The following is a 25445-nucleotide window of genomic DNA, read 5'->3' as shown; positions in this document are numbered from 1 at the left end:
AATGGAAAACCTCAGAATTTGATGTAAAGACATTCCTTTGCCAGAAACTAACTTTTCTCTTTTTGAGATAGCTCCTGGATTGCTAATGGGCCTTAGCAGAGATAACGCACATAGCTTCAGTTGAGCTGCCCAATTACCAAGTGGTTTGATCCACCAATCCAGGAAATCAGATGTTCTAGCAGCATCCCAACATCAAGTGGAAAAAATCAAACAGGAAGAGGTTCAAATGATTCTTAAGAACACAAGTGATTTAAACAACTAGAGGACTCATCTTTCCAGTGTGACTGCTTCTGCAACACCAGCGTTATTCCCTCAGCCTGTATTTATGACCTCAGTGAGGACTTCCTAAGACCAGTTGATCAAAGAAGAAAAAAATACCTGAAGTTTGTTTACAAATGTTTTATTTATTTATGTATTTATTTAAATATTAATGAAGGTCTCCTGTTTCTTAGGTCTCATTCTAGACCCTGGAATACAATAGGAAAATCGTACAGTTACTACATCCTGGAAATTGCAATTGACTTAGGAAATACAAATATTCATCACTATCCAGACTCACTAGCTCCTTTATTTTCAAACTTGCCTTTTCTGAATTCAGGAACTGTCCTTATTTGATTTTTTTGTTTTAATCATCAGATGATTCTCTCACTAAATGAACTCTTGTTACTAGCCAAAATGCAGGAATCTATTCTATTCCAACCTAAATTTATAAGTTAAATATATTTGGATTAAATAAATGTATTTGGACAATAAGGGATATTTGTGTATATTATGTTATTTTTCAATAAATCCTTTGGCGATGAATAAAGCAGAGTATGGGAGAAGTGACTTCTGGAATAGGCATAGGTGATTGATATTTTATATAGGGTATAATAGAAGGTGACATTTGAGAATATGACATTTGAGTAAAGGAACTGAGGGAGTGATCTATAAAGATATCTGGGTAGGGGTGTGGAGGTAGCATTCCAGGCTGAGAGAACATCAAGTACAAAGTTCCTCAATCAAGCAAGATTCCTATGTTCTAGGAAAACAAGGATGTTGGTATAGCTCCAGTGATGTGATTGGAGAAAATTGTCAGCAAGTGACATCAGAGAGATTTTTAGGGATTGGAATTACGAAAGATCTGAGAACCCACTATACTAATGGAAAGGGAAGCCAATGACGGGTTTGGGATGACAAGTAATATTTATTTATTTGATTTACTCATCCTTACATGCCAGACATTATCCTAATTTTTTTTACAAATATCAAGTAACTTAATCTTCATTACAACTCTACATGTTGATCACATTTTCATTCTGATTTTATATATAAGGAAACAGAGGCCTAGAGAGATTAAGTGACCCATGCAAGGTCACATGGCTAGTAAGTAGCAGAGGCCAGAATGTCTATCTCTAGTGTCCATGCTGTTGGCCATGAGTCTATGATGCCTCTCTGACCTGACCTAGGCTGTAGGTCGGTAACTCTGGCTGCCGAGTTGAGAATAGGTTGTAGAGAAGCAAGCATAAAATCAAAGAGACCAGTTAGGAGCCTATTGATAAAATCTAGGCAGAAGAAAATAATGGTATGGATAAAGTTTTAGTGGTCATGGAGAAGGCTGGTGGACAGATTCAGGATGCATTTTCAAATGGAGCTGACAGAAATTACTAAAGTATTGAGTGGGAGGAGGGAGAGAATTCAGGAATAATTCTAAGGTTCTTAAGTTAATTGACTAGAAGAATGGAAGTACCATATGCTGAAATGAGTAAAACTGAGTAGGGAGGCAGAAGAAAAATTATAGGGAAGGATAAGGTAGCAGAATCAAGAGTTGGACATTGGAAATGTTAAGTGTGAGATGCTTATTAGATACTAAATAAAAGACAGTTGTATATATGAGTATGGAGTTCAGGGGAGAGATCTGGCTGGAAATATATATTTAGTTCTTCAGAGCATAGATGATATTGAAAGACATGGGAATAAAGAAGAATATTCTGGGAGTTAGTATAAAGAGAAAAGAGGAGAAGTCCAAGAACTCCAATATTTAGAAGATTAGCAGATCAGGAGGACACTCTACATCCTCCCCAAATGAGGGGGAAGGTACAACTTGAGGGTAGGAGAAAAACCAAGAGAGAATGGAGTCAGAGAAGTCAAATGAAGGAATGCTTAAAGTATATGTGTGTGAATAACTGAGTCATGCCTGCTGATAGGTCACATGGGATAGACTGAGAGTTGATTCACGGGTTAAGCAATATTAGTGATCTTCACAAATGCTGAAGTGGTTGGAATGAAAGCCCACCTGAAGTAGGTATAGGAGGGAATGATAGGGTGGAACTGGAGATACCAGGCAAACAAAAATGTTTCAAGTATTTGCAGAAAAATGGGTAAGAAGTTAGAATGTGATATCAGATCAGAAGAGAATATTTTCTTACTTTTGTACACCAATGGCAACAATTCAACAGGGAAGGTAAAAATGATAATATAAGGGAAATAGAAGAATATTTCTTGAGCCATTTCATTAAGTAAGCAATAGAAGATGAGATGTAGAATCCAAATACAGAGGCTCTTAGAAAAATAAACAGTTCATCAAAAGTATGCAGGAAAGCAGAGTATATGGACACATGCACAGATAGCTAAAACTGTGGTGTGGGAAGTTTGTGGAGATTATCTTCTGATAGATTGCATTTTTTCCAGTGGAGTAAGGCTCTAAGTTGAGAGTGAGGATGAGGAGATAGTGAAAATTTGAGGGAAAAGTAGGGAGGAAAGAGTAATCTAGGAGAGTGAGAGAGGAAATGCACAAGATAAATATAGGAGGGTTTCTGGCTGCAGTAAGGGTCCACTTGAGGTCATGCACCAAAAGTTACACTACTCAAAGTATTTATGTGTCTCTCTACCTTGTTCAGGTGCCCTGGAGCAGGGGCAAACTGATTGGAGGGTTGGATTTAATTATAATGGGACATTTCCAGTTGATAACAATGAAGCAGAGGATCAACATGTTATTGAGGGTATGTGTCATAGAGTGATTATAAAAATGGATCTGTGATAAACAAGAAAGTGAAACAATGAAGGAGATGAGGTTAGTGAGGACAGGATGGGATCAATTGATTATATCGGTTCAGCCAAAGGATTGTTTGAGTTACAGCATCACAGGGAATGGACTGGGATATTAGAGGAAGGTGAGTGGAATTTGGAATTCTTGGAATTGATAGTATGGAAAGTAAGAAATTAATGGTAATGACAAAGTTCATGTTACTACTATGAGAGTGAATGTTTGAGATATGGTACTGATAGGATCATTGGATAGGGGGAAATACAAAGCTGAGAACCTAGAGTATGATATAGATCATCTATGTAAATACCGAAATCACAGAATCATGGCAGCCATGAGGTTGAAAGAGTCAAAATAACAAAGTAAATATAAACTTTCAAAGAATGAGGATGAGTGTCTTAGGGGTTTGTAGATGATTACAACAAAGTGAGGGAATGGTGAAGAGAATCTGAAAGGATGAGTTTCAATATGAGGATTTTTGCAACAGGTGAAGGGATGGTGTTCTGGCTGCCAATCAAGAAGATGGAGGATCCCTTCAGAATTTGCAGGGTGGTGGTACAAGTGATGTGAAAAAGAAAACAGCTTTCACTTGACAGAACCACGGAGAAGCCAGTGTCTTCCAGGTAGAGCCAGGCTCTAGTTAGAGCAAGAAGGTTGAGGGGAAATTCAGAGAAAAGAGGGAAGGTAAAGGAGTATAAGGCCTTGGGAGGTGTAGGGATGAGTGTAAACAGAGAATAGTCAAAAAAAGATAAGGGCCTTGGTGAGGAAGGATAAATTGGAAATCTTAGACTTTTGGAGTTATCCGATGTACAGAAGGGTAAAGGACAGCAGGTGATTTGTCCTAGTTGGCTGCCAAGCCAGTTGTGTTTGTGAGACTTGGAGTGATAGAGGAAGGCAGTCAGGATTCTTAGCAAGACAGAGCTCTGGAGTCCCATCTTGATTCCTGCAGATAGAGGTGCCAAGGCCCTGATTAGAGTGGTCTTACCTAGAGATCATCTTTTCTTGCTTACTTTATTTGTATTTATTCAGATCAACCAATTTTATTTCATTTTCCCTCTTTCTTCAACTATAATATATGAGTTACATTGGTGGTGATTAGTTTCAAAATTTAGTTCATAGATTACATGAGACCAAGATGGCATTGTGACCTAACTAAGGAGAAATAAATGCTGCCAAGATATGGAGGGAGTAAGTCTCTGGATCTCCCCTTGCAATAATAGGGCAAGTGCCTAGTTGCATTATATTAGGTGAGAACATGTTGTTATTGACTAAAGAGTTCATGTGGGGAATTCTTAAAGAAATTAAGTTAGAAAGGTAAGCAGAGGCCAGATAACTGAGAACTTATCATTTGACAAGTAGTCTACATTTTATCCTGCTGTCCAGGAGGAAATTTGGAAGATATTAACTGGAGACTGACATGATTAGGTTTTTATTTTTTAAATAAAATATTAATCTGACTATCACAGATAAAGGATTTAAAAGAGAGAAGGCTAATGAAATTAATTGAAGCAATAATGCAATAGTGCATGTGATAGATTTGAAAGACCCACCTAAGAGAATGACAGTGGAGGGAGAGGTAGAAACAATTTCAACATATATTGAAAGTGAAGGCATGACAGGGATTATTGATTGATTGAATTGGAAATTATGGAAAAGAGAGGAACCAAGGAAGTCCTCAGGTCTTGTGTGACTCAGTGGATGGTGGTACCATTCAACAAGTTAGAAGATACAGTAAGAAGTGCAAGATGGAAGATAATAACAATTATTTCAGTTATTTGTAGGTTGAGTTGATAGTGCATGAAGGCTATGTAGAGCGATATATCTTGTAGGCAGATAGAAATATGGATCTGAAACTCAGGAAAATAGTTTGGATAGTGAAAGAGACTTGGGACTTATTAATTCAATGGTACATTTGAAATAATTTGTGTTGATAAAATGCCCAGAGAAAGAAAGTAGGATGCAAAGAGAAGAGGATGAAAAAAAAAATCTTGTGAACATAATATTAAGAAGCTTTTGGAGGGAAAGAAGCCAATTGAAGGAGACCAGGAAGAAATGGAGAGAAAGAAAAAAAAAGAACCAAGAGGCATTTTAGAGGAGAAATATTATTTGTGAGGGTCAAATGCTGCCTGGCAATGATGCTCAGTAGAGACTGAAATGTGTTCTTCGGATTTGGTAATCTTACCACTGGTGGCTTTACCAGCCTGGTGAGGTGGAGAGCAGAAGTCAGTTTGCAGTAGGTAGAAGAGTGAATGGGTAGGTAAGAAGAATAAAGAGCATCCATAAATTTAGAATAATTTTGACTACAAAGAGGAAAAATATCTGATGAGAAAAGAGTCAAAGAATTTTTTTAAATGATGAAATAGAGTTGTGTATATAGATATGCTCACAAAGAAAAGACAGGGAGAAATGAAATATTCATAGTGCAAGAGGAAACTGGTGGGTGAAGCCTGGATAAAGTAGGGAAGAGATAAGACCTGTGATATATGTAGAGAGATTAGCCATGAACAAGAGAAACAATTCTCTTTATTTGAGACAAGAAGTGAAGGGTAAGTGTAGATATAGAAAAGACTTAAGGTAGAGGAAGAAAGTTGATAACACTGACAAAGGAAGAATTGAGGGATAGGAGAAGAAGGAAGTAAAACCACTCTGAGAGTCTGGGAGTCAAGGGAGAGTCCGGAAGCTGGATGAGGGCAGAACCGAAAGGAAGTGGGGTCAGCAAGTAACAACCGTAACAATACGGTTTTCACACGCATATCACAATTTTCCTCTTCACCTACATTCTGACATCTTTCTGGTGACTCTAGTGTAATTGCAACTGACTTGTCAGCATCTATCATCGTAAGACTTTGACCGCTTTATCTCCAATAACCTTGATATCCTCTCAATCTGAGCAGGCTTAAGGTATATCTTATTTCCCTTTGTAACCCAGACTAGCTCACTGTGTAAGATGAGTGAGCCCTCAATATAAATGAATAAATGACTCAGACAATCAATGAAAGAAGGGAATTAAAAAACCCATGATGGGGACCAGCCCTGTGGCCAAGTGGTTAAGTTCACATGCTCCACTTTGGTGGCCCAGGATTTCACAAGTTCGGATGCTGGGCATGGACCTAGCACTGCTCATCAGGCCATGCTGAGGCTGCGTCCCACACAGCACAACCAGAAGGACCTACAACTAGAATATACAACTACATACGGGGGTGCTTTTGGGAGAAGAAGAACACCAACAAAACAAGAAGATTGGCAACAGATGTGAGCTCAGGTGCCAATCTTAAAAACAAACAAACAAAAACCCACAATGGAATAATTGGAGGTGTCATAAAATAATGTTAAATTTTATGAATGAAGTGTCTCACTCTATTTTTGGAGGGTAGGTCCCAGAATTTTAAAATATCTTTCTATTAAGTTTTGTGCTAGTACCAACTACTTGCTAATACCTTCTTAAAATTAAATTGTGTTTTTGGTTAAGGCTCCACCAGTTAGTCAGATGTATATTTCAATAGTATAGTTGCTATAAATGAGTTTTTCACTTTTTCAATAAACAAACATAAACTGAGTTCATACTTTATAATTTTCATTGATGAAAATACCAAAACACTTGTCAATGAATGAATAAGAAATAATATTTCTCTATGTTTATTTATTAATAATGCTTGGCATAACTTTCAACTGTGAAAATTTAAATAATAATATTAAATAATATTCTAAACTATTCTAATTTACCTTATAATTTAAAATACTTAGGTAAAATATGAGGAAGGTAATAAAAATCTATGAAAAGCAGTTAAGAGAAAAGCTTTGAATAAATTTAGAACTATCACTTCCAGTATTGTAAGCAGAAGTTAAGATTTTGGTCAGTTTTATGAACATATAAATTTATGGTATACATATAATGTATCTTTAAATATTTCAAAAGTCTCTTGACTCAATCCTAATAGATGAAAACAAATGAGATATTCTACTTAAAATATGCATGATCGTATACCTAAGTGGAAAACTTTGACAAGTGGCAGTTGGTGTCACACAAAGATGTTCAGAGTAGTAAAAAAATGATAAAATGAGTAAAGTCTCCCAGAAGGTTGAAAACAACTGCCTGGGAAAACCTTGGTACTCTGGCATCATGCCTTCTAGAAAAAGTCAATTAAGTTATCTGCATTCATTTCCCAGGTTAATAGGGAAACCAAGATTGCCCAGGGGAAGGCTTGCATCATATACACTAGGAAGTTTGAACTGTAGCCAGACCTACAATTAGGATGTTCCAGTATAGTTATGATTCTTGGTTCAGGCAAATTCCACTGGCACAAGTAGGAAGAATATACCAAATAATTCATGCTTTAACTCATAGAGTTAATATTGTCATTGTTCATGTTTTAGCTCATAAATTCTTAGTGTTGTGATTTTAAAAGGCAGGGACGAAAATAAAGGAAAGTTATTGTCCGTGCTTGCTTTACAACTATTATGTTCATTAAATTTAAGTACTAAAGGAAATAATTTGTATCTATGTGTTTACTACAATTGTTCATATTTATCTAGGTCTAATTCCCATCAAATTTAGGATATAAATAAAGATACACTTACATTGTCGCTTCAGTAGCTCAATTAGCATAGCCTTACTGAGAAAACCTCAATTCTGGAAAACTATGTGAAAAATAGTAAAATCACAGTAAAGTTAAAAGAAATTCAGAATACATTGTGGCAATACAGAATATTTCTAAAATAACACTTGATCTGCCTGAGTTAAGTAAGATGTCCTTTACAGAGGGTAGACACAGTGAGGAGGTACTTGGTCAAGTCCTACAGAAGAATTTGTTGGAATCTTCATGGATTTCTGTGGCAAAGGATGTGAGTGACATTCTCTGCCAATGGAGACGCTGCTAAGATTTGGGGCACTGCTTCTTAATTACCAAACCTTTCAGTCAGATTGATTCTGTCATGAATATTAAAAACTACTCAGGTAACTAAAAGAGAATGACTCTGGGCAACTTATGATAAAAAGAATTATATTCCCCTAAAGAAAGTGAAACTTTGAAATGCATTACATAGTGGAAACACCTCAATAATTTATGGAGAGAAAGTAAATATGCAATTTTTTCAATTATAGGTAACTCCAATGCATTTGTCTACTAACTTTTATAACCACACAAAATTAAATAATAACCGGAAAAAATCATGAAAGCCTAGAGAAAAGGATAAAAGATTATCATGGTCTGAAACAGGGATTGCTTTTGACTGTCATATGTGTTTCATAACTTCTGATATTCTGTCCCTTATGCTTCAACTATAGGAAGGACACATAAAACGAGGCCAATCATTTTCTGAAGTCAACATAGAACTAAGTTCTATTATATCGTCTATTTAACCTGGCACACAAAAATTTTGAAATATCTGAAAGCCATGCTCATATTTCCTAAAATTATTTTTTCTCCAAGATAAACAATCTCAACTGTTCTGAACATTTCTCAGACACATAGAACCAGACTTCAGTTATCACACTTGGATAATTTCTGCCATCAGCAATTGAATTATTCATTTCCAGTTCCTAGCTCTGGAGGTGCAAAATAACTTGGATCTTTGAATGTATTAAAGCCTGGTTTAATTAAAAAATAATAGCTATATTTTCCGATTAAAAAATTAATATAGGCTCACTGGAGAAATCTTGGAAAATTGAGAAAAGCATCCTTAAAAGATTTGCAATTGAAAGTGTTAGTTAAATAAACATGATTTAACTACTTTAAAGTTGTAAAAGGGGAAACTCAAAGGTTCTGGTGCAGACTCCTGTTCTGTTTCAGAGAGTTATAGTTCAGTCCGATTTGCCACCATCTCGAACTCTATCACAGCTTCAGACGTATAACCAAAACATTTACCGCCCTAGCCCATCTACTTTTCTTCTTTCTTTTCCTTTTCATCCTCCAATTTCTTTGTGTCTTACTTTTTGGCCATTATAAATATCCTACTATGTACAAAATTCTAGATTGTTTTAGGACACTGGGTTTCACATATTAAATAAATAATTTATTCACATACTAAATACTAAATAAGTAATTCACGTGCTAAATAAATTTTTGTAATTTTGTAAATAATTTTTGACACGTATTAATTATCTTTAACAAATTACCCCAAAACTTAGCAGCTTAAAGCAACAGAAATTTATCTCACAGTTTCTGTGGGTCAAGAATCCGAGAGCAGCTTAGCCAGGTAGATCTGGGTCAGCGTCTCTTGTGAGAGTGAAAGCTGCATCAGCTACGGCTGCAGTCTGATCTGGAGCCTCAACTATAGAGAAACTGTTTCCAATCACACTCACATGGTTATTGGCAGACCTCTGTTCCTTGATGGCTGTTGGCCAGAAGAGGTTTCATTTTGTTGATACTTGGGCTTCTGTATGGATCCACACAAAGTGGTATCTCGTTTCTCCCAAAATTGCCAAGATGGAAGGCATAAGATTCTATAACCTAATCTCTGAAGTGACATGCCATCACTTCCATCATTATTGGTCATGTGACCAACTCTGGGGCCATGTGACAGAGGACTACACAAGTGTGTGAATGAAAGGAGGTGGAGTTGATTGGTGGCCATCTCAGAAGATGGTGACCCCAAAACTGAATAAAACAGTGGCATTTTTAACTATGTCAGGAGACCAGAAATCCATTTAAACTCATCCTGATATGAAAATTAGTTATTTAAAAGCATGTATCTCTTCTGTGATTTGAACAATAAAAGTATACTCCTCCCCACAAAACTGTGTTCTCATGAACATAATTTGAAAACTGACAACTAATAAAGATAAAATACATGAAAATAACTTTTTCACCAAAAGAGACAAATGTTTCTACCTATTAACTACTTTTACAATATATATTTTTTTCCTGGTGAGGAAGATGGGCCCTAATCTAACATCCTTTGCCAATCTTTCTCTTTTTGCTTGAGGAAGATTGTCTCTGAGTCAACATCTGTGCCAATCTTCTTCTATTTTGTATGTGGGATGCTGCCACAGCATGGCTTGATGAATGGTGTGTAGGTCCGTGCCCAGGATCCAAACTCGTGAACCCTGGGCAACCCAAGCAGAGTGCATGAACTTTTAACTACTACGCCACCAGGCAAGTCCCATTTTACAATATTTTTTATAGTGATAATCCCCTGAGAAAAACAAAATCATTTTATTTTTGTAATTTGAAGATATTTAAAACTCAGCAATGAAAAGGCTGAATCTCTAAAACTGGATTCTTTTCTGAACCTGGATTTTATTACATTCAGTCTATATTAGAACTTAATTTACTCTGCATGTCACCTTTAATACGGGGGATAACATTTATTGGGTCCCTGTGTTGTTCCAGGCACACATTCTCCTTGGCACCTTACAATGGGTCATCATCTCCTTTAATCTCCACCTTATATAATAAAAGCAAGGCCAGTGACCATAAGGATACAGACAGCAACCTGTGCTGCATCATTCAGATGGCAGAGAGGACTCAGGTTTACTGATGCTAACTCTCAGGCAAGAGTTTTGCCTCCTCTCCCAATTCACTGTGTTTGACAGTTTATAGCCTCAGCTTTGACCAGACTTAGGTATCAAAATATGAATCTTATTATTTGTCTTTCTCTTAATTCTATTTAAAATAATTTGTATCTTTATGGCACTAGGTGTGTTTTTATACTGGTTGTTTTTATATTCAATAAAATATTATTTAATTATCTATAAGGTGTTGCTTTTTTAGTGGTACTAAATGGTATACAACTTATATCTCCTAGCTCTCTGTAGTCTGGTAGGAGAAAGAAGCAAACAGCAGCAAGTGATCAGTGCTATTAAGCCAGTCAATAAATTTGCCAAGCGCCATGTTGGGCTTTAGAGCCAGAGGAATGGAAAAGGTAGACAGATCCTTATTTCCAATGAGTTTGCATTCCAGAGAATCGGCAGAGACCCTTAAACAAAAAACTGAGATCCATCCACATTACGGACAGTGCTAAGAAGGATATAAACAGGGTGATAGGAGAGAGAGTAATCAGAGGAGGGCATTGTAGGAGTGGCAATCCTGGAAGGCGTTTCCCATCGAGTGACAGCTGAGGTGAGACCTGAAGGATGAGTATGAATCTGCCTTGAGATGATCCAGGGGAAGGGCATTCCAGGCAGAAAGAATGAGCAGGATGAAGATGAGGAAGCGTCTTGTGTTCAAGAAACAGAGAGAATGAAGCTCTGTGTAACGAACTAGAGAAGAACTAAGGGAGAAGAGATTGGAGAAGTAAGCAGAGAGTAGACCAGGGGGAAAGCACAGATCAGAAGGCTGATGTGAAATTTTTACTTAAAAGATGAAAAAAACCCATTTGCCTATACTGTAAATAGAAGGCGCCAAAGTGAAAGCTGTGAGGTCAGAACTGTAATAAAGTTACTTAGATCGTTCAGGAACATAATAGAGGAAATTCTCAATTCATGTGGGAAAGGCTAGGAAGAACCTGAGAGAGGAAATATTTGCTTTGAACGCTGAGGGATGAACTAGATCTTGCTGGGGGAAGTGGGAATGAAAGAAGGAAGGGTATGCACCAAGGGAGGGAAGCATGAAATGTTGAAGCAAATTTCAAGGGTTGCAAGTAAGTCAGCACGGCTTCAAGTTTAGGGTGTGTTTCAGAATCATGAGATGACATTTTAAAGGTAGGTAAGGGTGAACCCTGGATGCCAGGCCCTGGAACTCAAGCCTCAAGCTTTATTCTGTAAAAGATGGAAGGCCAGTGAATAGTGCAAAGTAAGGACTTAATCAGACTTCAGTCTTGGAAAAGAGTTGAAATTAAAATAAGGATGGTGAATTTTAAAGGATCAAGACTACATTAAAAAAAAAGGAAAAAATAATCATCAGCAAGCATTTTATTCATCCAGTTAAAAAGAGGATGACGATTTGGCTGAAAAGGAGAACAGGAGATGGGTTCCACAAGTATTCTGGAGGAAGCATTGGCAGGAAGATGAACTCCTTTAGAATGTGAGCTCCACAGGACAGAGATTTGGGCTATTTTATTCACTGCTGTGTCTCCAGGGTCTAGAAAAGTGCCTGGCACCTAGAAGAAGTTTAATAAAGTATTTGTTGAATGAATGTATGGATGGATGAATTAGTGACCAATTAGGGAGACCACATTTTTATTTATTAAATAAACATGATTAATCGTGAAGCATGTACCGAGTACTGTTCCAGCCACTAGAATACAGTGTTGAAGAGATATAAATCTATCTATCTATCTATTTATCTATCTATCTATCATCTATCTATCTACTATCTTTCTCTCTCTCTCCTATCACCTATCTCCATCCATCCACCCAGGCAGCCAGCCAGCCAGCCATGCTTCTATCACCTTTTTATGTATCATTGTATTTACCCAAATTGTGGTAAAAGTTAGTATTTAAACCCCAAACCGTTTCTGACTTACAGAGACTGGAAATAGAGGACAGAAGAAATCTTTGGAAAATCAAAGTGAAGGCTAAAACTGAGGAATAGAGTCTAAGTTTTTCTGGTAGGAAAATTCACAAGAAATGAGAAGAGACCCTGGGAATTGAAAAACCCTATAGATCTCCTGAGAAGTGGAGTGTAGTGAATGTAGAAAGTTAGAGATGGGAAAGAAAAGTGGCTGGTGAGAAATTTCTGTTGTTAAATGACTGAGGAGCTTCTACAATCAGGGATAGCTAATAGCAATTAATTTTTAAGGTTGATTTTTGTTTGTATTCTGGTTACCTAAACCCTCCCTATCAAACCTCTGGTAAAATCTACTGCAAGTAGATTTCTTGAGAGATTTTACTGGAGATGAAGGATTAAAGAAATTGTATTGTAATCCATATTTGCATTAGCAAGAAACAGAAGAATCAGCCACAAGGATGAGATATAAGATCCAGAGTTGCAAGTATCTAAAAAATGGAAAATCTCCACAGGCCGGCCTGGTGATGTAGAAGTTAGGTTCCTGTCCTCTGCTTCAGAGGCCGTGGGTTCATGGGTTCGGATCCCAGACATGGACCTACACACCGCTCATGCTGTGGCGGCATCTCACATATAAAACAGAGGAAGACTAGCAACAGATGTTAGCTCAGGGCCAAGCTTCCTCACAAAAAAATAAAAAAAAGAAAAGAAAAGAAAAGAAAATCTCCAAATTTGCAAACCTCTTGTGGAGGTTTCTCTCCACAAGCTCTCCCTCCCTCAAAAAGATATGCTGGGAATTTCTTTTTAATTACATTTAATTCTCACCAGGCAAATTAATTTCAGGTAATATTTAAGTTACATGTCTTAGTCGTTCCTTTAGGAAAATGATTATATCTTGCTGTGACGTACAATACTCTGCATCTTTGTGCATATGTGTGGTAGGTGTCAGTGTTGAGTTTAAGGGGTTGATGTGATAAAGGAAGGAAATTTCTTTATCCAGTAGGTTCCCATGGTTCTTACTCAACAAAAACATAGACTCAAATTGGCTGCCAAAAAGCAGCTACAGTCACAACTCTGCGGTAGGCAAGGTTCCACCAAACCAGCCAAGATTCAAGGATCCGGTCCTGTTGAGGCATAATCCATGGGTAATTGCTGCAGTTCCCTTCTCAAAGTCCTGCACGTTTCAACCACTCCTCTCAATTAGGCTCCTGTTGAAGCTGTAACGACGCCAGCCAAAGTGATGCAATAGCAGTTTTATGGACAGAGACCTGAAAAAAATCCATTTAAAATGCTCTTCTAGCTCCCACGAGTGGTTTTTGAAGATATTTGGAAGCATTGTTCGCACTTGAGATGGTATTTAAAATGCAACAGCAAATCCACCAATAGCAAGAGAAAGGAATAACAAGGCTGGTTCAAAGGAAGTCCCTGAAATTCAAAGTGAATCGTTAATTAGACTAGTACCTTTGACAACACCTGCAGGACCTACTCCATTTGCTCACAGGTAATTACAAAGTGAGGAGAACACAGGCTTGCCCACCTTGCCTTTGGCAAATCCTTCTGAAACTCTAAGGTGTGTGTAAAGGATGACTCTGGGGTGTGTGTAAGCACAAGATCCTGGGCTCCATCACAGATAATCTGATTGAGTATTTCTAGCATGGAGAACAGGAATGCACATTTTTAACAGGAATCTCAGGTGTTTCTGATACAGCCATCATAGGAAAACCCTGGCCGTCTCTGAGATTTCAGAAACTTAGAGGGTAGGTTTATTCCATCTTTTCCAAAAACACTTTCTTATTAGCCCACTGATACTTGAAATTCTTTTAAGGGCAGTCAGATTCTATTAATCCACAATTAGAGATTAAGATCCATCTAGTAATTTCCAGATCTAATGTGATCTAAATGTCTTATAGTATTCTGTGTTAGGGGTTGTGGAGAATGTCTGTCTCTGAAAGTAAGAACTGTCTGTATTAGTTACACACACACACACACACACACACACATACACACATATATGAGAGAGAGAGATTATTATCAAGAACTGGCTCATACAATTATGGAGGTTGAAAAGTTCCACAATCTGCCAACTGTAAGCTGGAGACCCATGAAAACCTGGGGTGTAGTTTGGTGCAAGCCTGGAGGCCTGAGAACCAGGAGTGCAGATGGTATAAATCTTAGTCTGAGAGCAGAAGACCTCGATCTTCAGCTCAACCAGTCAAGCAGAAAAAAGAAAGAGAAGAATTCTTCCTTCCTCCACGTTTTGTTGTAGTCAGGCTCTCAATGGATTGGATGATGTCCATGTACTTTGACAAGGGCCGTCTACTTTATTGAATGCACCAATCGAAATGCTAATCTCATCCAGAAACACCCTCACAGTCACATTGAGAAATAATATTTAGTCAAATATCTGGGCACCCAGTCAAGATGACACATAAAATTAACCATCACACTACCTTTAACCACTGGCATTAAAATCTCTCAAACCATAAAGTCTAGACTACTCGAAAGTTAAGATGTGAGAACACTCATTTTAGTAGAATATATGAGAAAATTATAGTGTGTAGTGTGTATTTCATTACATCAGTCAAGTGGAGTTCCCTCATAAGTATTCCCTACTGCCTCGCACTTTGATCAGGCCATGAAAATATTTGCAAACATTTATTATATCCAGAAATCTGTTCTAAAGTAAAAGCCACAGCTTTTATCATTGATAGCTATCTTTTTACTGTAGGATATGATTTAGAGACAACAGGACTGTACATTTCTTGAGAGCAGATGTTTATTGTTGATCAGAGGAGTTTTGTTTTTTAAATGACTCATGACATCTAACCCAGTTCCTTGAATAGTGGGTGCTCACTAAGTACTTGCTGACACATTTACGGCTTTGACAGGCTTACTAATCAAGGAGGCAGACAGGTAAAAAGTCGATTAAAATGAGAGAGAAATGTTTCTAGGAACAATTGTGACAATATGATTCTGTTGTGCAAATTCCTTTGCCAGATCACAAAACAGAGAACTCCACATTCTAGTTTGTAAGGTTTCCCATGTGCAGAACAATAACTTTTCCAAACATATCTCAGATTGCTCCCTATTGTGTATGCACGTGCCGATTCACATCTCCTTGTACATACTTAGAGTGTTTCCATATCGATAGCTCCACTTTGACATCTTTTCAAACTTTTCACTTATTTTTACCCCTGTGAATCTTATTCTTCCCCAAGATCTGTCTCAATCTCTGTCTCCTCTAGAAGTGTTCTCTTCTTACACATACTTTTTGGGTTTTTTTTACTTTTTTGGTGAGGAAGATTGGCCCTGAGCTAACATCTGTTGCCAGTCTTCCTCTTTTATTTCCCTCCCCAAAGCCACAGTACATAGCTGTATATCCTAATTATAAGTCATCCTAGTTCTATGTGGGATGCCACCACAACATGGCTTGATGAACAGTGCGTAGGTCCATGCTCTGAATCCGAACCAGTGAACCCCAGGCCACTGAAGAGGAATGTGTGCACTTAACCACTCGGCCACAGGGCCAGCCTTGTAGACATACTCATAATCCACGTGATCCCTCTCCTGTGCCCTTTCAAAGCATTTTGCTTTTCAGATGGCAGTTATCACAGACTGCGTTGTATTTCTTTGTTTCTTTGGTTTATTTTGTTTCTACATTTTATTGCAGTGAAATCTCTTCTATGGTACAGGAGACCTTACAGTCTTTTTGTACTCAAAGGAGAAAAATTTCTTGTATACCCTATTGAAATAGCAAAATGAATTCTTTCAATTTTAATATAAATTCTTTATGGATTGGAAAATTTTATTCAAGTTGCTTAACATTCTTGGTGATGGGTATGCTTATCAGGAAAATAAAGATGGCAACACCTACTTTGCATGGTTGGTACAACAATTAAGTAAGACCATTTATGCAAAGCAGTTGCATAGCCTTAAAAATTTCAAAGGTATCCTTGTAGATGCAAAGAAACAGGAAAGGTAAAAAATAAAACATATTATATTGATATATAGATAGCCATGTTAAGGGAATGAGTGAAGGAAAATGAGACTTTCAAATATCACTTACTTGCCCACAATTCTATGAGGCAGAGTTTGGGCTAGGCTCAGGCAAGATGGGTCTTCTCTGCTCCACCTGGCTCACTGGGGCTCACTCATATGTCAGAGACCTCAGTTGGGATTGCTGGATTACTGGGATGGCTCAGAAGGCTGGACTTCTCTCTCTACCTGGCTTATCATCCTCTGTCAGGGTGGTCTGGACTAATCACACGGTAGGAGCATTCCAAGAAAGAAACACTGAAAGCTGCGAGAGTCATAAGGTCTAGACTTGAACTCGCATAATGGCACTTTCATTGCACTCTGTTGGTGAGAGTAAGTCATGAAGATCGTCCTGATTCCACAGCTGTGGAAGTAGACTCCGTCTCTTGATGGAAGGGACTCCAAAGGATTGATTGCCATTTGCCATCTACCAAAACAGAGACGGAGGAGAAAGCATTGCTTACAAAAGCAGCAGAGAGTATGCTCTAGATCTGGAGGAAACGTATGTATGATTAATGACATATGCAACAGGTTGAACCCAATTGTGTATACTCCAAGTAGTAATTCATAGTTATAAAGAGAGAAAGCCAAGGGAAGAAAAGTAAAGATAAGGTGTAATTGAAAGTAGACAGTAGAGGTCAGGACCAGGAATTTAAAATGCCTGTGAGCTCTAATGAAGGAAGTGGCATGATGATACCCTTGGTTGGAGGTGAGAATCCATGCCTCTGTATGCAGGAAATATGGAAGGGAGGGATTCACGAGATGAGCAGAGGGGCAAAAGGTCTATCTCAGTAAGTTGAGCAAGTGCAATCAGATTCAGGTTAGTGAGTGTAAATGGAGAAGGCACAGGGTTTTAGAGCACAGTGTTTTAGAACACAGTGAGCAAGAATGGAGAAGACAGGGACCACAGCGGGAGGCATCTAAAAAGATCTTAGGTTGTCATAAATTTTTTCACCCAGAGGCCAACCCAATGGCATAGCAGTTAAGTCTGTATGCTCTACTTCAACAGCCCAGGGTTCACAGTTTCAGATTGCAGGTACGGACCTACCCACTGCTCATCAAGCCATGCTGTGGTGGCGTCCCATATATAAAATGGAGGAAGACGGGCACAGATGCTAGCTCAGGGCTAATCTTCCTCAGCAAAAACAGGAAGATTGGGAACGGATGTTACCTCAGGACTAATCTTCCTCACACACACACACAAATTATCACCCAAACTAGGATCTTTGAAAGAAAAAGAGGGTGCTATTGATTATTAATCCATGACAGCAGGAATTAAACTAGAATGTAACAGTCATCAATGTCTTAGGGGAAAAATTGAATTGTGACACTTATGAAGGTAAAGAAAAATTGTTGAAATGTGAAGTTTAGGAAAAATAATGCATATTATTTTTGTGTAAGTTTAAGGCCAACAGGACGTACAAGTCAATTACTTTATGGGAAGAGAAAGCAAGTGACCTCTAAAGAGCTTAAGACTTGGACTGCTGGGAGATAATAATAGTAATTATGTATTACATTTACATAATGTTTAACGATTAAAATGCTTTCGCAGGCACAGCCTCATTTTCTCCTCACAGTAGCCCTTCCAGGTAAAGAGGGTGGTTATTAACCTCCCTGTACGAGGAGATGAGGAGGAAGGGTAACATAGAAGAAAGCATACTTGCTCAGGATTCACTGATGTCCTTGAAAAGGTTATGTAGTCTCTTTTTTATTGAAGCATAGCTGACCTACAGTATTATGTTAGTATCAGGTGTACAGCATAGTGATTTGACATTTATATACTTTACAAAATGATTACCACAATAAGTCTAGTAACCATACAAATTTATTATAACATTATTAACTATATTCCTTATTCTGTATAGAACTTCCCTGTAACTTACTTAATTTATAACTGGAAGTTTGTACCTCTTAATCCCCTTCATCTGTTTTGCCCAATGCCTTCCCACCTTCCCTATGGCATCTACCAATTTATTCTCTGTATCTGTGAGTCTTTTTCTGTTTTGTTTTGTTTGTTTATTTGTTTTGTTTTTGGGAGTCCACATATAAGTGAAATCATAGGGTGTTTGTCTTTGTCTGACATTTCGCTCAGCATAATACCCTCTAAGTCCATCCATGTTGTCACAAATGGCAAGATTTCATTCTTTTTTATGGCACAGTAATATTTTATTATGTATATATACCACAATTTCTTTTTTTTCTTATTGAGGTAACATTGGTTTATAACATTATATAAATTTCCGGTGTACATCATTGTATTATGATTTCTGTGTAGATTACATCATGTTCACCAACCTACACCACAATTTCTTTATCTATTTATTTATTGATGTACACTTAGGTTGCTTCCATATCTTGGCTATTGTAAATAGTGCTGCAATGAGAGTACATGCATATAGCTTTTCATGTTACTCTTTTTCTTTTCTTTGTTAAATACCCAGAAGTGGAATTGCTGGATTGTGTGGTAGTTCTATTTTTAATTTTTTGAGGAAGCTCCATCCTGTTTTACATTGTAAATGGATTGCTGCAGCAATTTACATTCCCACCGAGAGTGCACGAGAGTTCCCTTTTCTCCACATCCTGGTCAACACTTGTTATTTGTTGTCTTTTTGATGATAGTCATTCTGTTATGTAACCTCTTTAAGCATCAATTTTTTTACCGTAAAAAAAATAATAATGACAATGAAGCTTAAAGTGTGTATATATATGTCTTATTTAGTCTAAGATCAAGGTGTTGGCAGAGTTGGTTCGTTCTGAGGGCTGAGAGGGAAGGATGTGGTCCAGGCTTCTCTCCACGGCTGTCAATAGCCATTTCTTCCTGTGTCTTCACATTGTCTTCCCTCTTCACCTGTGTCCACATTTCCTCTTCTTTAAAGAACACCAGTCATATTGGATTAGGGCCCACCCTAATGATGTCATTTTAACTTAATTACCTCTTTAAAGGCCCTATCTCCAAATATGGTCACATTCTGAAATACTGGGGGTAGGGCTTCAACATATGAATTTTGACAGAGGACACAACTCAGCCCATAACGCTATCATCTAATCTAATGTAACCAATTTATCTATCTAATCTATCATCTAACAGTAACTACAGTAATTGTTCAGGACTTAGACTAACACAATTTTTGCATTTTTTTTAGCAGGAGTACTTTATCACTGACATTGTTTTGAAAGGCCAGCATGTTAAGATAATAAAGAGTAGACTCAATATTTAGCTGGTTGTATTATCATTTTTAAATTCTCTACACATAGAGTTACCTCTTATTGCTTGAACCTGGTAGGGGTCACTCCCATCACCCGCTCTTGGTACAGCCCGTGGGAGTCAGCCTCCTTAAGATACTGATTAGAGCACAGGAAGGAAAAGGAATGGATCTGAGGATAAACAGTTGATGGACAGGCCCACTTGTCCATCCATGTGTGTTATGCTGTGTTTTTACTGAGTCCCAGTGACTAGGACTTTTCGGATGCTCTGTGCCACTCTTGGATGGGTAAGAAATATTCTTCTGTTGCCATAGCGTTCTAGCTGTGAGAAACTTGGCAAGATTATCTCTTGATCTGTCAGACTAACACTAAACACATCACAGAGATGTTTCTTATCTCTCAGCACTGTGAAGGCATGAGAAAAACTGTCAAAATCCTTGGCTCCACCTGCCTCAGGACACAGAGCATTTCTACCCTAAAATTCTAAAACCCAACTGAAAGCTTATCATTTCTCTGTGTCCCATTCCCCAGGAATTGGACTTGGGAGAGCCCACAGGGTCCTTCCTGGGGACACATTGGTATCCAGACCATCTTAACTCTGCTCCTTTTTATTTTACCTTCACCCAAAGAAATCACTTTATAATTTTAAGAGTTAGGAAAACCTAGTTCTAATTGAGCCATTTTGTTCTTCACTCACAATCTTCTCAGAATTTAGGCTTTTCAACCTTAAAACAGAAGAACTGTTTTTAAATTTCTGAGTTCTATTATTTCATTCCCTCCCTGTGGGAGGAGGAGTTCTCTATTAGCTAAAATCTCATGCTATTATACTGCATGTATATTGTTTCTTGATCATTCCTGAAATATTTGTTAAGTCTCTACTTAGTACTATCGTTGACTTCTTGATCTTCCATATTAGCTATGTGACTTTGGCCAAGTCATATAACCTTGCAAGTTTCAGCTCTTTGGGTTAAAATGTGTTGATAATGATATCTACATTGTCTACATTACACCGTGGTTGTGAAGAGCAAGTGAGTCCAACAAAATGTTTTTAAATATGTCAAGCATTTTTTGCAAATGAAAAGAATCATTAGTGTGCATTTAATTAAATTTGTAACCTACAAAGCATGAGTCTTTTAAAAACATTTTCAACCATCTGTGGCTAGATAATATTATATTTTCTCTCTTTCCCTGGTCCCCATTCCAGAAGGTAGCCAGTAGTGCATTTCACTGGCTCAATGAAGTATATATAGCAAAACTGAAGGCAGATAGCCTAGAAAACTTTTAATTTTCATTTATTCATTTTTTCTTCTGAAAGACTAAGCCACTATAGAATTGTGTAAAATTTTTGACCATAGAGGAGATGGAGGTTTGTGGATGTGATATTAAGAAAAAAAAATCTTATAGGAGAAGGAAGAATGTCCTTCAGCGCTGCTTGTAGACAGCTGGTAACTAAATTAGCAGGTCAGCTTTCACCATGACTTTGGGAAGTGGTGGCATAGAGCATCTCAACACTGGCTGCATGGGAGTTTTCAAAGTTCCCCTAGCAACTCTAGTATGCTGGCAGGGTTAAAATCCACTGATCCAAGCAGCCAAAACAAGAGAATCTCAAAAAAGATTTCCACACGTGACAGAGAATTGACAGAGCTGAGAAGCCTAAAGGGACCGACCGTGTGGGCAGATAAAATCAATAGATGTCTTCTCAGTAACCTATACGGACTAATGATCATGAACTGATCCCCTGAACCTACCACCTCAAAACTGCTTAACCCTGCCTAAGACTCCAAGAACTGTGTAATATGTGGGAAAATACTCCAGAAGTTGAATTTAAGTTAAATTTTAGAAAATAAAGATGTATTTCTTGCATAATTTGGGTTGTGATATGAGATTTATATCATAATGCATCTTGAAATTCATTGAAAATCATTAAAATTTGTTTTTGGTGTAATAGGGAAAATATTGCTGCTAAGTAGAGGAGGCAGAAATAACTTTTCCTGAAAGTACATCTTGATGAATGAAAGAGCCAGTGAAAGAATTCCTGTTCCTAAAATTTTGCCCTATATTCAGTAGCTAATGTTATCGTTAATAATTCTCTGATTCCACTCAGTGTTACATATTTTTACCCTTTGATCCAGTGGCTAGCAGGACAGCATGCCTTGTTTAGATTCTGGAACCCATCCTACTAGGCTAATTACTTCTTCTAGTGAGCTAAAAGGTAAGACACATGATTCCATGACAACTTTAAGCATATGTCTTGCTTTCCTTGATGTCTTACTTATTTGCCTGTATATGATAAATGACTCCTTTTCAACACACCCAATTTTTAGACCTTTCTGAATTAAGTCTGAAAAAGAAAACAATCTTAGGAAAAATCTATCTAAATCATTGCTTTTCTGTTTTTTCTCGCTATTATTTGAAGATATTTGCATTTATATGGCCTTTATCACTAACGTACTATTAATATTTTATATTACCAAGGGTAACACTTACTGAAGCCTTGCTGGTGGTTTGTAGAATGGAGTGAGGGTTTGACACTAACACCTAGTCTTGAATTATTTCCTATTTAATGTTTCAGAGTTACTACATGATCTTTGGAGGATAGAAATTCAGTCTTAAATTGACCCTGCTGTTAAATATACCAACATCATTGAAAATATGTAACAAGTTTATTTTATTATAATAAGGATGGACATGCAATAAACATTTGGTGAACTAATTTAATCTGTTCATTGAAATTATATACTGTAAATTAAATACATTTTTATTACATAATAAACACAATATTTGAGGAGTTAAAAATGAATGCATAAATATTGATTGATTCGCAAGATATTAGAGATGCTCAGAAGCAACCCATAGGAGTAGCCTTGCTCCACAAACACTCTCTACTCGTCCCCATCCTACCCCCTACACACATTTTTAACCTTGATATTAGCATGTATACACGGGAAGTGGAAAACTGAGAAAATAACACATATAATTCAAACAAAGCAGAATGCCTTAGCCATACCTAGGTACTTACGAGAGAGAAAAACAGGAGGTACTTATTTTAGCCTGACTAATTGCCTGAATCATTACCTTGATTTTTCGTTTTCCTTGGCATGTGTAGACCTGTATAATGACTAAACAATAAAACAAGGAAGAGAAACTATTGCCTTCGACACCCAAACCTCAATCCCCTAGTTAGGACCATATTTCCTCTTGTATGAGGAGTGTTCATAGGTTCCATTGATGTCCTTGTTAAGAATGATAGTTCCGTTTGCTTGTAAATGAAAATTATAGGTTGTGAAAGCATACGACTTTTCACTTATAAATTATTTTCCTTTGAATATATAATTCTAAGCAAGTTTGACTGTATAAATTAGATGCTTTAAAATCCATCTTCTTAAATGTCCTAAGAGAAATCAGAGGTCCATTTTCCTTAAGTGTTTATTCTAGTACATTTGAGTTTCCTAAAGGAATAACAAATCTTTTCATTGGGTGGTCATTTCCATATTTGATAAACTCAACTAAAAAATCCTTATTTGATGTCTGTTATTTTTCAGGTTGTTTAGAAAAGAAAAAAAATCATCATTTTAGTTGTTACTATGTTAGTATAAGAAATAATTTGAAGGAAAAATAATTGATGTCATATTTTAGAATATATCTTATTGCCATGTATTATCAATCTCAATATACTTTGGGTTTCTTAGCAGATAATATATGATTGTCAAAAAGAGTAGTCTATCATTATACTAAGGATTGTGGATATATTTGATTTTAGACTACAAAAATTGGAATGGGGATTATTTGAGTCCAATAATATAGCAAATGCATTTAATACACATGAGGTCAGAATGTCCAAATTAAGTCATTTCTATTCCTACCACAGGTGACAAACTACAATCTATATGCCCTTTCTGCTTTTTATCTCAATTTAAATGAAGTTATAAAGCAAGTTCTCCTGCCTGACATACTTACAGCTTCCGTCAGGACTCTATAAAACACATTGATCATAATCCGTAGTTTGAGCCCAAAGTAAGCATTAGACATAACTGGTGGAGGTCTTACTTAGCATTGTCATGTTCCTTCACTTATCTGTGTGTGGCACAAAATGTCCAGGGGCTGGATATCTAAGCCTTTGCTTCTTTCTGTTGCAACAGCAGAACGCACATAGCAGACTCCCTCCAATGAAGAGGACAGCGGTGCTTGCCCAGCCGAGGAAAAGCGCTGCTCCCAGCTCTCGTTTCCGACCTATGTTGATGGCTGGGTTGTAGAAATCTCTGATGATGATATTGGCTGTCCAGGACACCGGAATCAGAACGAAGATGCCCGTCAGGATGAAGAGCACTCCAGACGTTCCCAGAAGGTACGCTTTAGTCCTCTCGTTAGATCCCGTGCACTGGATCTGCTTCATGCCACAGATGCCAATAACCAAAGCAATCAAGGAGAGAGCAACGGCCACACACATGAGGGCCCGGGCTGCTTCTAGGGCAGGTGGGAGAGCCAGTAAAGAACTATAGAACTTGCACTGCAACCTGACCCTGGCTTGTCGGACGCAGTTCATCCAGAGCCCTTCCCAGAGCCTTTCAAAGACAATAATGTTGCCGCCAATAAAAGCTGATACTCTCCACTGCGGCAGAAGGGTGGTGGCAAGAGTCCCGACCATGCCGAGGAACCCAAGAACCAGTCCAGCAATTTGCACAGGGTAAAATGCCATCGCCTTTACTTTGAAGACTGAGCCAGTCTGGAATGGAGGCTGCTAGAGAACCAGAACGCGGAGGCCTCTTTGAGATGACAGCAGTCTCTAATGATGTTCTCCACTGTTACTGCCCATAACATTTTCATCCAAATCAGCAGCAGTGACTGAACTTGGCTTAACTAGAAGTACCTGTTGTAAATGCATGCTGCCTTTGTACACACGCATTCATTTCTGTATGGATTATTTACTAGTCATATATAATTATTCCCCAGCCAATAAGAAGATAGCCAGAGGTGTGTCAAGAAATACAACGTTCAACTTTAGTATTTCTCATATTATTATTGTCTTAGCAATGCTGTGATTAAGTGTCAAAGCTTCCATTGTGGATTGCTAATTACAGCGCTGAAAGCTTCCTGTCTGAAAGTCACTGATATAAAAGTATAAATTTGTATGTTACACCGTAACCGAAGACAATACCAAAATCTTGCCAGTTCTTTGGAGAGCAGTTGAAAAACACTTTGGACTTTAGAGGATCTACTGCTTTCTTTTGATCTAACTGCCTTTCTTGAATAAGGTTAATCAATGCTGGTTTTAAATAAGTCTTCTGGATATGGAGAAATGTTTAGGTATTAGTTTCAAGACTTCTACTAAAACAACTTACAGTTTATAAAAGGAGGAGTCTTAAGCAAGAAATTCAGATTTCACAATTTATTCTTAAGATCCAGAAAGGAAGGACCAAGGGAGACACTTTTTATAATTGAACTTACTTATTTATTACATTATTTGTTGAGTAACATCCTTCTCTCTGGTGAAATACTGTTTAGTATATAAACTTTCATTAGAAGCTTCTTCAATGGCAGATTGAAATATATCACATTTATCCAAGCTAAAAACATATATTTCACTTTTACAGAACAATATGAAAGTGCTCCTTTGGATTAGCTATGCAAGTACTTAAATTTGGATAATAGAAAACTTTTTAGAGATGGAAGGTATCTTCAAAGACATCAGGTTTAAGTCTCTCACTTGCCAGATGTGGAAGGTGAGGTCTTCAGAGTGCTTGGCTAAACTAGCTATGCAGTAACTAATCCAGGGATAAATGTGGTCTCTGTCTTAT

At 37.5% G+C, this 25445-nt stretch overlaps 1 protein-coding gene across 1 annotated transcript; it reads right to left on the bottom strand.

Moving 5' to 3' along the window:
* Window positions 1–22294: 22294 nt before the first annotated feature.
* On the bottom strand, window positions 22295–24538 carry LOC124234299 (claudin-17-like). The gene has a single exon (XM_046651601.1). It carries the CDS (start codon window positions 24344–24346, stop codon window positions 23717–23719), a length of 630 nt encoding a protein of 209 aa, XP_046507557.1. The 5' UTR covers window positions 24347–24538; the 3' UTR covers window positions 22295–23716.
* Window positions 24539–25445: the final 907 nt, after the last annotated feature.

Source organism: Equus quagga, unplaced genomic scaffold (assembly GCF_021613505.1).
Source record: "Equus quagga isolate Etosha38 unplaced genomic scaffold, UCLA_HA_Equagga_1.0 73442_RagTag, whole genome shotgun sequence".
Taxonomy (NCBI): Eukaryota; Metazoa; Chordata; class Mammalia; order Perissodactyla; family Equidae; genus Equus; species Equus quagga.
The sequence above is the reverse complement of the archived record's forward strand: the minus strand, read 5'-3'. Positions and strand labels throughout refer to the sequence as shown.